At 36.8% G+C, this 17,034-nt stretch overlaps 1 protein-coding gene across 7 annotated transcripts in view; it reads left to right on the forward strand.

Annotated features, from left to right (window-relative positions):
* LOC121879914 (DENN domain-containing protein 1A-like) overlaps positions 1-17,034 on the forward strand; it is a 35,059-nt gene that overhangs the window by 5,860 nt on the left and 12,165 nt on the right. For 5 of the 7 annotated variants that reach the window (XR_006091467.1, XM_042386714.1, XM_042386719.1 and 2 more), the window contains exons 3-13: positions 873-1,010; positions 1,603-1,735; positions 3,511-3,564; positions 3,877-4,134; positions 4,835-5,167; positions 5,533-5,709; positions 7,045-7,080; positions 9,923-10,049; positions 10,764-10,923; positions 11,400-11,500; positions 11,705-11,913. Coding sequence is in view for 6 of the 7 variants with exons in the window: in XM_042386714.1 (XP_042242648.1) it covers positions 873-1,010; positions 1,603-1,735; positions 3,511-3,564; positions 3,877-4,134; positions 4,835-5,167; positions 5,533-5,709; positions 7,045-7,080; positions 9,923-10,049; positions 10,764-10,923; positions 11,400-11,500; positions 11,705-11,913 (1,726 nt within the window). In the remaining variant the exon portion in view is untranslated. Of the gene's footprint in view, positions 1-872; positions 1,011-1,602; positions 1,736-3,510; positions 3,565-3,876; positions 4,135-4,834; positions 5,168-5,532; positions 5,710-7,044; positions 7,081-7,374; positions 7,408-9,922; positions 10,050-10,763; positions 10,924-11,399; positions 11,501-11,704; positions 11,914-17,034 lie in introns of all 7 variants that reach the window. The other 2 variants (XM_042386715.1, XM_042386716.1) reach the window with 2 other exon arrangements.

Below are 17,034 nucleotides of genomic sequence, written 5' to 3' on the forward strand. Positions count from 1 at the left end.
TGAAGGTTAAAAATTATTGAGGTTACATAAAAATTCAGATATTTGTCTGGTAAACTAAAGGTTACTGGTCAGTTGTTCAGGTGTGGGAGTTAAGGTGTTGATTACCAAGGTACTTCAGGTAGAGGGAGACAGTCTGTGTCTTGGGAGGGAAAGTTGGGGGGTGTTGTATGAAGTTGTTTGAGAGGAGAGAAATAAATTATTGTAAATTTGTGTGTGAAATATTCTGCATGATTATTGTGTTGATGTGAGAATCAATTATTGACGGCTAATACTTTGGATTTGAATTAATGTTCTTTAATTAGCATATAAGAAAAGAATCATGAGTATTTTGTTGTATTTTTAAATAAATTTTTATGCGCCAGTTCCAATAGAATGAATAAATAGTGTAGAGCATTATGGTGTGGGTGTATTGTGTGGGTGTTCATAGAGACACTGGTATCTGTAGAGATATTTTGTTAAGATGACCCTTGAATGTGCAGCATCATGGTGTGAAGCGGTAAAGGCTACTGTCAAGTCACTGTACAGTATTAGAGGTCAAAGCCACATATGAAGGTGAAGGTTCTAAACTTTTTGTGGAGTATAACTTTATGGTAATTAAAGATATATTCATGGAACTTCACAAGACCATTTATCATTACTAGACAGAGACAAATGTGAAGGTCACAGCTGAAGGGCAAAGATTAAGTTTTTAGAATGTTTGTGACTTACCCATAACTACTGAACTAACTGGGTATATTATGATTAAGAGGGGTGCTTGTTGAGTGAGCTGCCCTTGTGGTTACTGGCAGCTTGTATTTAAGAAACCTTCCATGCAGGTTCTTATAAAATACAACCACTAAACTTTTGACTAATGTTTCTCTTCTCTTTCACAGCTCAAATGTCCAACACTTTTCTTTTGTACTGACAAGCCTGGACTCAAAATGGACGTATGGGTTCTGCCGTCACGCTCCAGGGGCAGAAACTGCTCTTGTGTTGCTCTCACATCTACCATGGCACGAGACATTTTACAAGTGAGTCACAAACACGATTAAACCCTGTATTGTGAAAGTATCTGTTTAATTATCTTTGTATAATATATAAAGAAGTATTAATTACATGCTAGTCTATTTAGAACCTTGGTTATATTGTGTGTGTGTGTGCGTGCCCTCCCTATCGGCCAAATAATACTCCCCTTCATCTCTTCACTTCTGTCTTGGTCATCTCCTTTTATATTGTCTGTTTTTTTCACTCACACTTTTATTCATCCTTACCATACCCATTCTCTGAGTGTGTCTTAAACATTGAATCACTCCTTCCTCCCCAACCACCTCTGTTTTCGTGGTGTAGGCTTGACATTATTCCTTTTGACCTTATTGGGTTACAGTACACATAAGATGATCGATATTTTCATGTTGGTGTCAGACGTATATAAGAGAGATGGATGTTTTAAGGAAGAATTTATATCCAGATGGTACGTCGGTCAGTGAGTCCCATGTTTGAACCACTTGTGTAGTAAAGTGAACTTGTGTTGTTCAGGGTGATGGAGTGCTCTTGTGGCTGTTTGGAAGACATGCCATTTTTCATCATGATTGTTATTGATGTATTCTTGTACTTTTTCCACAGACTTCTCAACCACCTGTCGGAGATGATGAGCTCCGACAGGACGAGCGACATGGCCTCGTGTCTCCAGAACATCTACAAGTCGCCGGTTCCTCATCCTGGCTCGGAGATTACCGTACCTTACGGGGACAGCAAGGTAAGTCGAGGAAGGTCGTACGAATATAATTAAGAGACAGGCGAAAGTTGATATATGAGTTAAAAATGAATTAAGACTAAAGAGAAAGTAATGAATGAGGGAGGTGCAGTATCATAACAGAGATAAAGACGAGGCTGAAGTATTTAAAGCGTTGAGGAATTATCAGGAGATGATTGAGAGATTTTTTTTCCATTAAGGTTTGAATGGACCACAGGATGGGGCAATATGATAGTTCATGACTTAAATCACAAGTGGAAGAACTTTGAGTGAACTGTAAAGAGTTGGCATGTGGTTAGGGAGAGAAGTTGTATTGTGTGTTGTGATTCAGGAAAATATTATGGTGGAATATATCGCTCCAGCTGACTGTCTGAAGAGTGTGAATGTTACTTAAGTTTATATAAATTAAGTACTGTATTGTATAGTTAATTTCAGTTCACAGTTGTGGTTTAAGAAAGGGTGCTTCAATAATTCTCATCCAGCACTTGTTTCAATAATGTTTGTAAAATATAGCCATCACAAACAATATATGTGTGTACAGTATAGCCAAACAGTATAATGCATGTGTATTTTCTTCACAAATAGCATAATGTATGTTTACAGTTATTTGTATAGCCATCACAAGGAGTATAATGTGTGTTTATAGTCATCACAAGGAGTATAATGTGTGTTTATAGTCATCACAAGGAGTATAATGTGTGTTTATAGTCATCACAAGGAGTATAATGTGTGTTTATAGTCATCACAAGGAGTATAATGTGTGTTTATAGTCATCACAAGGAGTATAATGTGTGTTTATAGTCATCACAAGGAGTATAATGTGTGTTTATAGTCATCACAAGGAGTATAATGTGTGTTTATAGTCATCACAAGGAGTATAATGTGTGTTTATAGTCATCACAAGGAGTATAATGTGTGTTTATAGTCATCACAAGGAGTATAATGTGTGTTTATAGTCATCACAAGGAGTATAATGTGTGTTTACAGCCATTACAAGCATTATAACCTGTCATGATGTGTTTGATTGCTGGATTTGCTTAAAAGGAAGAGCTTGAATTACACCAGGAAGCAGTCACTGGGAGGTAGATGACCACGGAATGACCACAAATTTGGACTCTTAAGACAAAGTCGAGTTTTGACATGTGAGTTTATCGTGTGTGTGAATGTCTTGAGAAGATAGACTTGAGATGGTATTACTCCCTGCTTTTGTTTGATGAGTAAGTAACAGTGGTCTGAATAAGCTCTCTCCTGCACAGTTCTTCTCACAACCTGATTCCTAATTGGTGATTTATCTCGTAATATAACAGCGTACTACAGGGTGTCTCGGAAAATTGTACACACGCTGTTTTATGGATATTTGTGGAGATAAGTGCGGATGCTTGTGTTACAGGGCCCTCGCCTGTTGGTGTGCGAGGACTCCAACTAGTGAGGACGATGCTGCTGGTGTGGTACAAACATCCGTACGATCTCTGGGAAGATCTGTAAGGCTGAGTGTCTGTCCTTATTCTATTCGAGACACCCTGTATATTATCAGATAAATAATTGGTCAAGGATAATGTTTACGCTTATTGATGTCTGCCCTAACACGCTCTCTCCACCAGCTGCCATTACTACATTCATTCAGTGTATTTTTGATTCTTTATATGCATATTTTATCAACTTTTCCTCTCCAGTTTTACCCTACATAATGATGGATGACATTGATGTTGTATACTAAGTAACTTGCATCAGTACAGTACTCTTGGCTAGATATTAACCCTTGATGCTCTGCCTTGCAGTTCTTTGTAGCTCAGTGTCCAAACCATCTAAAACTTCCAACCATCCCAGAAAATGTAAGTTATATGTCCTCTTTGTTGGTAAGTCTAGCTGCTGCTGTTGTCTGGGGCCATTCTGTTTAAAGGGGAAAGAGAGGCTATAGTATAGTGCTCTAGTGAGATATTAATAGTAATATCACTGAAGAAAATAGTTATGATGATAATAGTAATACCCGGTACCCAGTAATAATAACACAGTAATAATATCAATAAATGATATAAGGATATATTAGCTAATAGTTTGCTTGAATTATAATACACTATTCTAGACACAAATTTCACCCAAATAATACAATTACTCAGACTACAGGAACCCTCGCATCATTTCAGCGGAACCTCTCGGAGTACTACAACGCCGTGGATACAAACAACATGATAATTATATTCGCATCGATGCTGTACGAAAGACGGATCATCATGATGTCTAAACGTCTCTCTAGGCTGTCTGCGTGTGTCCAGGCAGCCAACTCTGTCATCTACCCCATGCAGTGGCAGCACATCTTTATACCCGTGTTGCCGCAGCACCTCCTCGATTACCTCCTGGCCCCCATGCCTTTCTTAATAGGGGTCAACACCTTACTCTTGGCGGTGAGTTTACTGCCTCTCGAAATCTTGGCAGTGTGTTTAATTGGTCCCAGTAGCAGTGTGTTTGTGTTTGGGCCAAGTAGCAGTGTGTTTGTGTTAAGTAGCAGTGTGTTTGTGTTTGGTCCCAGTAGCAGTGTGTTTGTGTTTGGCCCAAGTGGCAGTGTTTATGGCTCAGAATTGATATTATTGTGTTTATAATTTAGAACTATATGACTGTATTTAGATAATTTTCCCGTATACATTAATAGCAAGAACTGCAGTACAGTATATGGATGATAAATAGTGTCCGGCTTGTTGTATGAAGACTTTACGTACACTATTATATATATCTTACTTTTTCAGTTCTGGTTCATTGAATAAGAAATAGTAAACTGAACATGGGTTTCTTTTTGTATTGAATTGGAAGGATAATATTTTTGTTAATTTACTCTTAATTCACTGTAAAAAAAAATTAATTATTGCACATAAACAAGGCATGATATTGGCTCTTAGGAATATGTCAGTAATGATGTGCAGTATTGTTCCATTGATACTCTCCTCTCTTGTATGTGTTATTGTAGATGTTGATGTGTATGTTATTAGTCACTATGTGTAATTGTTGTATATGCTTGAGGGTTAAGTGTCGGCATGAAGGTGGTGGAACAGAAGGCATCATATCTCACAGGACGATGACTATCTCATCCTATCTCTTGTGTCGTTGCAGAAAGTACAAATGGATGACGTAGGGGAAGCTGTGATATTAGACGCTGACAACAATACTGTCAAGACGCCCTTTAATGATGTAGACACCTTGCCTGATGAGGTGGTTATTAATCTCAAAAGAAATCTGAAGTCGTCAAACAACATGCTCGGCGACAGTGTTGCTCGTGCGTTCCTGCGCGCGCTCGTCCAGCTCATAGGCAACTACAAAGAAGCATTACAGTTTAGAGAAGAAGATTCGAGAATAACTTTTAATAGGGAGAAGTTTGTTGCAATCCGTCCTCCAAATTTCCAGCCATTTGTCGAGAAAATGTTGGAACTTCAGATTTTTCAACAGGTTTGGGAGATTATTTAGTGTTTAAAACAGCTTTTAAAAACAACAACTTAAGTTTATTTTAATTCCTTTGTTTGTGGTGCTAGACATTTGTCTCTCTCTTTTTATTGCTCACATGCAGGTATACCCAGTAAAGTATTTCTCTAAATATATCAATAGATTGTGATTCACCTGTAGATGGCAGCCGTCCTTAGTGGAAGTTAACTGTAGGGACAGCAGCCATCATGTCTGGAAGTTTCTTATTTCTTGCAGTCTATACTTGCCTATATTGGGGGTGGTAGGGAATCCTTAGCTGTTAATTAAAAGTCAATGTAAATTATTATTTAAATGTAACACAAATTTCATTAAAAAAATTACTTTCATTGCAGTTTATTGAAGAAAGATTAGAACGCCTTAACTCCGGTAAGCAAACTTCGGATGAGTTTGAACTAGAAGTAAGTGTGTATTGTGAAAAGTCGTCGTCCAAGGTGAAGCAGCAGTACAAACAGTTTGTCACTAATGTGCGCAAAGAGGGCGGTGCTATAGTGAAGACCATGAAGAACAAGGTAGGCACTAACTACCTATAAGAGAAAACCATGTAGGAATTTTTCATTTAGGGAGAGGGAGGGATTGTAGGAGGAACAACCTGAGATAAGAATATTAGCGTAATGTTTCACTCACTGTTATTACAGCTTGAATTAGGTATTGTAACCAGATTGGGTTTTCTAGCGTAGCAATACATTTATGCTTTAGAGTACCATTACAATTATGAGGAACAACCGTTTATAAGATTAGAATTACAGGTAGCTAATTGAGATGTGTTTCATGCCAATTTTAGTCAAAGTTTATGGATATTAAACATTAACATTTCTAACACAGGGAGAGACATCTATAGTAGGTGAGGAATTTGTTGAGTAGCTTTTAGGAAGTTACAGGACGTTGGTTTTGAGCGCTGCATTAACCTGTCCGCTGATATACTGTCCAGGGTGTTCATAAATTACCCAATGTAAAAGTTAATAACCTATACAGTAATCTCACAGTTATTATACCACAGATGAAGACTGCACATGTGGAAGGCTTCTAAAACAAGGAGAAAAATTCTGAGGTGTTCTTCAAGTATGATGAAATAGGTTGTTCTGTCTATAATGTTGCAGATGTTATTAATCTGTAAAATGAATTGGATATAATTTATGGACACCTTGTATAATTATAATATCATCATCATTATCACCACCATCACCATTATAAACATCATTATCATCATCACCACCCCTCCATCCTATGATACATAATTTCTTTGCCTAATTAATATTTATTTACAGATATTTAATGAAGCGGGTAACCTCTAGAAGCTAACTACCAATTGGTGCTGGCTATTAAAATACACTACTCATAAGTTTAGGTTTTATTTTATTTGTTATTATTTTTATTAAGGTGAACCAATAGTAAGAGGTGTCTTATATCAGACATGGTTGGTCCTGGAAACACTCACTAACATACACACGGTGAAGGAGTGTAGGGAGTGTTATGTATACCTGCGCTCACATATACACCTTACATGTATACTCTACTCTCACCTGTGCACACGTTCATACACTTCCACATAATCAATGATACAATATATAGATTAATTTAAAGAGTTGTTTTCAGTGATTCATATCTCATTTGTTGTATTATCAGTAATATATTTGTATTAATTATAAACAAAAGTGTTATAATATTGACATAGCTTTTGAAGTTGGTGATGTAATGCAGAAGAGTATGATGGTATCTGATATATTTATTGTACATAAATTTTGTATTAGTGTAAATAGTGTGAGCGTAGCAATCATTAAACTGCCTGACAACATTAATGGGTAGTCCACATAGGTAATTAAATACCTCTGCTTTATCCATTGTAGAGCCCGTTTAGACACCTGAAAAGTAACAGTAACACCGTGAGTACTGCTGTGGTGGTTCTGCAGAATGTGTTTTGGTATCACATTTTTCTTCCATTAATTACACTGTTTTTATTTGTTTATTTTTAATGTGGGACTTGAAGATTTTGTCAGTCATTTATTCTGCTGCTATTATTTGGTTTGATTTTCTAAACTTGTTGGGCAGAAGGGAGGCAGCCCTTCAGTTGTCAGGAGTCACTCAACGCGAGGCCCAGTCGACTCCCGGCAGCTGAGGGGCTCACTTGGCTTGTTTTGGGCTTGCTTCTTATAATTATGGGACCATGTTCTTTGCAGACCAACCCTGCTGTTAAATCTGCTGTTAAAAGTGTAAGTAGTGTTGCAGAACTAACATTTTATTCTATGCTGTTGACCTCATTGTGGGTTGTAACATCCCAAACACTCATTTTAATTTTACCCTTAATAATAATTGCAGTTCATTCATATTAGACTATACCAGAAGTCATATCTGTTGATTTGTTTTTATTTAATTCAAGTATTTGGAGTAAATGTTTCAGGAAATGTTAAAATTTACTACAGTACATTACTGTACTATATACAAGAAATGTTTCATTGGTATTTTGCATCCTCCAAAACCCATGCTATCTTTTAGATATATGCTATACTGTACTGTAGTCTTACCCACTGAGAATCAAGGCTCTTCAGGGACACTCTCCATCAGTTATGTCAAGTAATTTACTCTGTGTCTTCCAAATTAAAAAAAAATCCAGAACTTGGCAAAATTGTGAAGAAAAGTTTGACATTGTCTTCTTCGTAGTTATAGAAGACACTTTTAAATTTTTATACGAGACATTACATACTAATATCAATTATTTTAAAGTTAATGATAAACTTATACAGAAAGTGAGTAGGATATATATTTTTTTTTAAGTTGTACAAGGAAGGTCACATTCTGAAGTGTCTGTGATGTAGTTAACTGTGTGTAATATCAATGTATTACTATACCTGTATGTTAGTGCATCGTACAGTTGGTATGTGTGGCGACTGATCGATGGGCGGAGAGAACTAGATAACATTACACGAGTGGTCTTTCTTACCAATCCTCATAGATATTGCACCTCCGAGGGGACCAACCACACAGCTTCTAATTACATTTACCGATAGTATTGTTCACCATCCCCCTTCCTCCCCTCTCTTACACCCAGTAATATCCCTCCCATTATCCCCTCATCCCAAACTATGTGGTCAGTGCCCTATTTTCTTTATTTACACAATAGTTAATAGCATACAACACACACACACACACTATTACAGGGATTTAGGAACACAACCACATGCTCGAATTGATAAGTATTTGGTCACACTAAAAAATCAGCGAGTCAATTTAATTCCACCTGTATTGCCGACTCTTTTAGAACTACACATCTTACAGAACACTGACTTATTATACCTTACAGTAAGCAGGACACGTAAATTATGGCTCCTTAGTCTTGTACAGTACGTCGTCCGCCTCTTCCATATATATTAAATGTTCCCACCATTCCCTGTCCTTAAAGTTAGTTATGGAGTATAAAAGTGTCATAATAGTTGGCAGTAATTAATAGTTCATTGTTTTCTTGTGATATTTTCTTTTATCGTAGTACAGTAAGTGGAGCCTTAAATGTTTATGAGGATTTTCTTTTATATTTTAAATGAAAAAGTAACAAATCTATTTTTTTTTTTTAGTTCATCGTCCCTAATTTTTATTTATTGTTAAGTGGAAAGTATGATATAGTGAAACCTCCATATAATGAACCCTCGATATAACGGACTCTCCTCTCCATGTAGTCCGTAAAATAGAGGTTACACTGTAGATATTAAACGTATTATGTAACCGATTATTGAGTTAGAATATATTGGTCTCTTGACGTCTTTGTATTTTAAGTGTACTGTATAGTCTGCATAGTAGTCAGTAGAGAACAGGGACTTAATACTGCATGCTCAAAGGGACTAGTTAGTTAATTAGTTATTAAATCTGCTTCAATCATATTTCCCTCTGATGATAAGGATGGACTAACATACCTTCACCTCGCCGACGTAAATGGGTTTGTCGTGATCCATTTCTCTTGCCTCTTTTCTCTGCTTGGCTTCCTGTTTTACCCCTGACTATTTTTTTTTATTAGAGTTTAGTATGAGTTTCTGTTATTTTATGCTTGGTGACTATAATTGCATGACTGGCCTGAACACAATTTATATACATATTAAACCCGAGATGCTCACACTGGATCCCTATGAGCCATGGGATCGTGTAGCTGATGAAACAAAAGGTTGTATTCCTCTCAAAAACATAAAAATAAATAAGAATGAAAGTAGAGTAAGGTTTATCAAAAGAGATTTACCATTATTGATTAAGATACTACATTAGATTTGAAAGTTTGGGGTAAAAATATAATTCATGGGGCTTTATTTACCTTGATGAGAGTATAATAGAGAGTTTGACTTAAAAAAATAGTTATAAAATACATTAGTACATAGTTCATATTGAGACAGTGCTGTATTATATGAACATTAGGAAGAAACGTTGTGTTGAGGTTTGGCTGGGGTAAGAGGCACATTTTTTTCTGTAAGTTATCGCACGTTATGATTGCTCTAAGTTACGCTTTATTTTCTTATCCTTTGACCCCCCAGGAAAATATTTATAGCATTCTTCATAAACTGCCTCATGATGTAAAACCTTTCTCTAAATCTCTGCTGTAGTATTTAAGCTTTAAACTGAGATGTCTAAAATAACTTGCTATATATATAAAACTTCAGTCGAGGTTAGTATTTCATAATGACTCTTCTAATTTACCAATGTTGCATAAAGGTAGAAAAATGCTGACTTTACTCCTGTGGTTTTTGGTAGGTAACTAAAGGTAGCAAACAAGTGAAAGAGAAGAGCAGACAGACGTACAAGGACCTGAGAGGGAAGATAAAGGACTTCCAGCAGCCTAGGGTGGAGGATGGTACACTGCCACCAACCTGGATCAATGGTGAGTGTTGGTGCTGACTTGTGTTTCATTGGTTGTGTTGAGAGAAGGGATAACTTGAGCTCGTAGTGGATTATAGTACAGTGCCATCTATGTCTGTGATTCTTGTGTTGCCTTGGTTGTGTTGAGAAGATGAGCGGATGAAAGAACGTATATGTGAGGAAATTGAGAACTAAAGTGGCAGATCAGTAGTTAGCTGTGTGTGGTGAAGTGAATGATTGATCCATAGTGACTATTGGTGCCTCAGTAGATCACAAGGTACACCACCACCTTAGTGAACACCGACTTTTAACTTGTTCTGGGGAAGTAAGGAGTGGTCACCGGTAGAGATGTACCGATGTATCGGCATCGGCCAAAATAATGGTGTCGGTACGTCTCTAGTCGTTGGTGTGGTATCTTGATGGCCAGCGTTTAACAATCCAGATGGTGTGTGGTAGAGAGATATTCTAGGTTGAGTGTATCTTTACATGAGTCACAAGTCATTGAATGGCCAGCAGAATGAATATTTCTTAGGAAGGGAGCTGGCAGTGTTAATGACCCTGGAAGATGAACCTGTAACCACCTTAAGGCCCAGTATTGTTTAACAGTATGAGATAGACTGTTTGGAGTGGAGGAAATTTTGGCAGAATATTGTAGTCTTTGGTTAAGGTGTTGATGAAGTGTTTCCTCAATATCTTTAATTAATCACCTTATTATAACAAATATCTGTGATGACAGGTGAGTCCCCACAAAAGCCTCGGTCAGCGCCCTCATCTCCCGTCCTCGGTGTGAAGCGGCGGCCACGGACGGTCGGTGGCAACATGGCCGGATACTCAGCTAAAGCTACGTACAAGAGAGCTTCTCAGATTAATATTAGAGAAGACTGCATTTTACCCGGGTAATTAACATTTTGCATTGTTAATTTCATACATACTGAACTATATACATACAGTACCTGCATTGTCCATATACATGCTAAACTGTTTACCTGTATACATACCGAATCACTGTAAACTAGTATGACAGTTTGATAGTATAAACATCTTTCTAGCTATATCTCTGTATGTCTGACTGTCATCTTCAGAGTATCTTGTTCATTCCAAAATTACTTTATATCTTTTTGAGTTTCATCTTCAGCTTCATCACAAGACCTACTCTACCTGTCTCTTGTTATAATACATGTATTTGACCAATGAACTTTTAGCCAGTTTGTTGGGAGGAACAAGATCAGTACTCACCTATTTCTAGTAAAATAATAATAATAATAATAATAATAATATCGACAACTACTAATACGTAATAATAATTTCATCTCAGATTCATTATAATACCTACATTTTATATTGGTAATTCTACACTGACAATTTTTAACAGGGCCCCTAAGTATGAGCTAATTGACACTGACAGTGGGTTGATGTCTCCGGGCTCCACAGACAGCCTCAGCACGCCCTCCCCTCAGAGCATCGACCTCATAGGTATGTTAGTCTCCTTGTGGACTACGATGTACTGCAGTATTATGAGTTTGAAATGTTAGTTAATGTTTTAAGGATGTTTTCTTGTTCTTTTCTACATGTAAAGGAAGTAATTTTCTTGAGACAATATTATCAGTACATAAAAAGTTATACAACATAAAAGAACAAAAGTTCAAAATTCACTCGGTCATTCTCTTCTTCCTGGAGGTGAGATGGAGGAGATTATCCGTGCCAAGCTTGGTCAGGAGAGTGAGGTGGATGGGGAACCAGGTCACAGCAGCACGGGAGGTAGCAACAGTGCCACGAGCAGCGTACACAACAGCCCTGGCTCAGAGTCTGCCTCGGGGTCAACCTCTACTGTCACCATGCTGCAGTCTCTCAAAGACCATCCTCCATCACTCATGGCTTCAAAAAGGGTAAGTCAATGATGTTTGAACGTGTGAGATGATTTTGTGGTTTGGCTTAATATCTCTGACTTGGTCTTAAACTCTTAAGGATTAACTCATTAATTTTTATAATATCACATGTGGAAGGAAGGAAGGACATGTCAAGCAAAAACTGAAGAGGCATCATTATACTGTACTCAGATGTTGATACAAGAATTAGTTTTCAAATTCCTGAATTCATTATTTACTCTGGAGTGAACAAGTAGTTGCCTCTTAGTCTTACAAAGATTATTTCATTACATATAACTGAGTTGTTTTGGTAATGAAAGCAACAAAATAGCTTTTAAGGTGTTTATAGACATGAGTACACTACAGTAAGTGTTGGGTTGTACAGGTGTACATGTGTGTGACTAATACAGTAATTGGTATTTCATGTTATCACTTGTCCCTGTCAAGCATACTAAATTTCCTCACATAACTGGTAACCATCAGGTTTTGCAGTCACAACAAGCTTCTTGTTTTTTTAACGGTACTAATGTTGGGGAAGCTCCTGTGTATAGCTTTAATTGTTGTATAACAGGGATGCCTTTTAGCTGCTGGGTGCAGTGGTGAGGCATATCAGAATGTGTTGTTTTCTTTTATCCATTTTTTTTCTTGAAGATATTGTTTCTTAAGGAATACTATACCAAGAAACAAAATTAAATGGATAGACTCGAGACCATATATAACAATATTTACAATTGACACTTGGAAATACCCTGTACAGTACACATATTTTGTTATACATGCCTTAGTGAGATGCTGTTAATGTGTAGGTTCTATATAGTGTAGATATAAATTGATAGTTTCCTTCATGGTAAACAGTGGTTGTAATAAACAAGAATTTTTAATCATACGTAGTGCTAGGAGGATAATGAGGTGAACCAAACAACTTGTGTGTGGCCCTCCATGGAACAACTACCATGCCTGATATAAAGGGTTTGTCCTTCCTTCTCACGATGACTTCCTTTTGGATGATCTGCTGCATATTCTCATAATCATTTTAAATAACGCTATTTTCTCTCTCTCTGATTACCTTTCTCTCCTGTCTCTTATTTCCCGTTGTGTGAGACAGCCCTTGGCATTTCACACACAGTCTTACTGTTTAGTTGAAGCAGTTGGGAACAATTTGATTTGTATTTTTCACAAATGCAAGCCAAGCCAAATGTTTTTGCAACTGCACAGGATGGCTGGAATTAAGAGTGACAAAGATTCTACCCAAACTGTCATTTATGTGTGAGCCAAGCAAAGCCAGCATGTAGAAGCCTTCAGTTAATGATTCTGACATTGCCTTAACACTTAACTCTTAAAGGTGTGGAAATGACCCAATAATGCTTCTGAATATGTCTACTTTGTGAAAATTTTACTTTAAGCAATTTTATTTTAACCTACCATTGGTGTCAGCAGTGTGGTTGACAGGTTATAAACACATATTACAAGAGTGTGATGTATGTCTTTGTCTTGTGGAACGATTTCTAACTCAGGTATATATTTTTTTTTCTCAGCTCCTATACTAATTGTTTAGAATGGATCAAGGGCACAAACAAGGGGAGGGGTGAGTGATGCAGGACAGGAGGAGAATGTTGAAATAACCAGAAGAAACACACACACACACACACACACACACACACACACACACACACACACACACACACACACCAAAATGAATCTTTCACCTCTACAATGATGGTAAACACCTTCTATAATGTACCAGGCAGATCTTACAACATACTGGACACCATCGCTTTCATCATTATTTCTCGTATTTCCTGATGTTGTGAATATTTATACAGTGCTCACACCTTTATCGTCTCACCACCAAAACCATTTGACAATTTCTACACCGGTATACATGGTTGGTTCAGACACGTCTCACTGTTACACTCCTTTTAATGTCTAGTATTGGAATTTTACCCTCTGCAGAATACACCAAAATATCAAAGTGTCTGGTTAGGTTCATTCTCTCAGTCACTTTACTTTAAATGTTTTTTTTTTATGAAAGTTCTAGGTTATTTATTATTATTTTTGTTTTGTATTATTTGTTTTTAGTCTTCTAGGCTTTAGTTTAATTTGGAGGCATATGACCTAGGCTGTTGCATCGCCAGGGAAGTAATTACCACAATCAGTCAGTCACTTCACAGTACATGTAACAAGTTTCTAGACCCAGGAATTGTGTGACAGTCTCCACTCAGTGCTGCCTTGGCTAAAGTCTTTATTTACACTTATCTCTTGTTCTCAATTGACATACCTAACATTATCCCAGGCCCATTAACATTAGATTCATCCTACGTACAGATACAGGTACTCAAGCCGTCATTAATATCATTGTAATAGGCTCTTAATCGCATTGTTTTTATTTTTTAGTTATCAAGTTACATTGACGCTCATTTTCAGCTTTATTTTTAATACCTATGGGAAAAAGTGGGTGGGAGAAGGAGAGACGAAAAATTTTCCTATTTGTGAAATTTAAAAGACTTTGTAAAAATGTTGTGGATAAATACTGAGAGACTGTACTGTATTGGCCTTCCTCTGGTGATATTCTGATCTTATTAGGATTTTATAGGATTTTTGTTTCTAATTTTCATTCATTGGCTTACTGTAAACTGAGTCGTGCCACCTCCTCTAACTTTCACTCTTGTGGTGCCGGGGATGTGTGTGTGTGAGAGAGAGAGAGATACTACCAGTACTGCTTGGGTTTGTTGCCTGGCTCATGTGCTAATCCTAAGAGCGGTACAGTATTCAAGGTTGTTCATCTGGTCCGTGTAGGAAATTCAACTCCTCCCTGCTTATTGTCCTGAAATGAACCGCACGCATACCTAAAGTTGAGACTCTGGCCGTAATTGGTTAAGTTGTGTCGTAAAGTTGTGGACGTAGAGGTTGATTAGTTACGCAGTAGATGAAGAACTCTTGTTTAAATTTGCATACTGTATAAAACTGTTATTTCAGCTTACCAAATTCTAGGCTGTTGATATTCAGTATGTAAATTGGATAAGTTACGAGTGGATGATATACAGCTAGACCCCGACTTACGACTGCTTCGACTTACGACCGTCGGGACTTACGACCGCCGCAGTTGTGACCATTTTTTTTTTTATTTATTTATTTATTTTTTTTTTCCAAATGACACACATTTTCTATACCGAAACGTTTCCAGTTAATGTAGTCTCCATGTATAATTAGAAAATTATGGGGGCCCCCATGTGCATTCGGCTGACTACATTAAAGGTAAGTGCTCAGTCACACTGTATCCATTCCTCATTATTTATTACTTTTACTGTACTGTATTTCATTGTAGATTTTTTTATGTAATTTTTTTTTTTTTATCTATGTCGGACTTACGACCATTCGGACTTACGACCTGGATTTGGGTCCCTAACCCCGTCGTAAGTCGGGGTCTAGCTGTAGTTTGTTGTATATCAGTTAATGAAAAGGGAGGAGGAGGAGGAGGGGGTAATTAAGAATACTGAACTGAGAATAACTGAGAGAGGAGATAGAAATGTTGAAGAACAATATATTTAAATAAACATGTAAATAAGTGAAGAAATTAAGCCTGGAGAAACAGTTACTCTGTGTGTGTGTGTGTGTGTGTGAGGGAGGGAGGGAGATAAGGGGACAGCTTGTTGTGATGGTGAGCGCTCGTGGTCACCTACGCACTTAACGGCCATTTTCTGCTCCCCTTTGTGTCCAGGATGGCCAGTAATGCATATATTTACCGATCATAATACTTATTTGTTATAAATAATTCATTTAGAATATTTCATTTGCATTATTTTCATAAGAAGTGCTCGGCGACACACACAGTCTGTCGCCAGGCTGTCTGGCTGTCTTTGTGTTTGGTAGAGCAAGTAATGCATAAAATAATAATAATTCCATAAATAAATACATTTATAACATAATCATAGCATAATTTTCCAGTAATACTACACTACAATACAGCTACACTACTTTTAGTAATATTACTTTGATACAACATGATAAAATGGACAAACAATGAAAATGAAACAAACAAAAGTAGGTAATTACGTTCAGGAAGCTTCCCTGTGGCTGAGGTGTGGCGTGACAGGCAAATAGTCACACTGGAACCTGATAACCCACGCTGGGCACTTAAACAGTGGTGAGAAAAGGCGTGCATTCTGGAACGTCACCATGGGTGTAAGGGTCATTAATGAGCAGCTGTGGGGTTGACGTCTGTGGTTTAATCTCATGTTATATTTAATGCAGAAGTATTTTGACACTGAAACATATGCTTCTCTGTTACTCTTTATATTGTGACTCCTCCTGTAGTACAAGTTGACCATATTTATTGCCTCAACTCAGACAGACCAACATACACTAATACACAGTCTGATAACAGTGCCTTGACCCATCTCTTAAGTCTGTATTGTTTACTGTACTGCTGATGTTTCATGATCAATATTATCAAAGTACAGGTTTAGTTTATAAAGGAATTAATTTATATACTGTACGTATATATTTTACCATACAATCTGTTTCCTGTGTTTGAAATTGTATTTTTTTAAGGAATGTAATTGTCTCATAAGTTTGGAACGTTTCAAATATAATTGTTATGTGTGAGATCAAGTGACACACTTTCAATTTTAGTCATTTGTTATTATGATTGATTGGTGCAAAATAATTATGAAAGATTGTTCAGGTACTATATTTGATTAGTAATTCAGGTGTATATTAATCATGGCTAGATGTTGAGTTAAAAGTAATAATGATTAGTATTAATTTTTTAAGTACAGTACTTGATAAAATATTTATGCATACTTGTTTAGCCAAAGAATGATGAGCAATTGTTTAAATACAAGAGAATTGCTAATTTTTTCATTCCAAAATAATAATAATTAAAGAATGATTTTTATGAATAATAATGGCGAGTACAGGTTGATTATGGCAGGAACAATATACTGTACTGTAATTGTTCCTTGCATCCATTGCCCTTAATAATAGTGAATAATTTTTTGGGCACAGAATAGTTTACATCTGCCTCTTCATTTCTTTTCTTATGGCTTAACCAAGTTTGTTTGGTTTCTGGGCTGTTAATGAAATCAACTTGTCTATAAAACTGTGCATGTGTTGCTCTCAGTTATTAGCAAGAGGACACAG

Source organism: Homarus americanus, unplaced genomic scaffold (assembly GCF_018991925.1).
Source record: "Homarus americanus isolate GMGI-L3 unplaced genomic scaffold, GMGI_Hamer_2.0 scaffold29478, whole genome shotgun sequence".
Lineage (NCBI taxonomy): Eukaryota > Metazoa > Arthropoda > Malacostraca > Decapoda > Nephropidae > Homarus > Homarus americanus.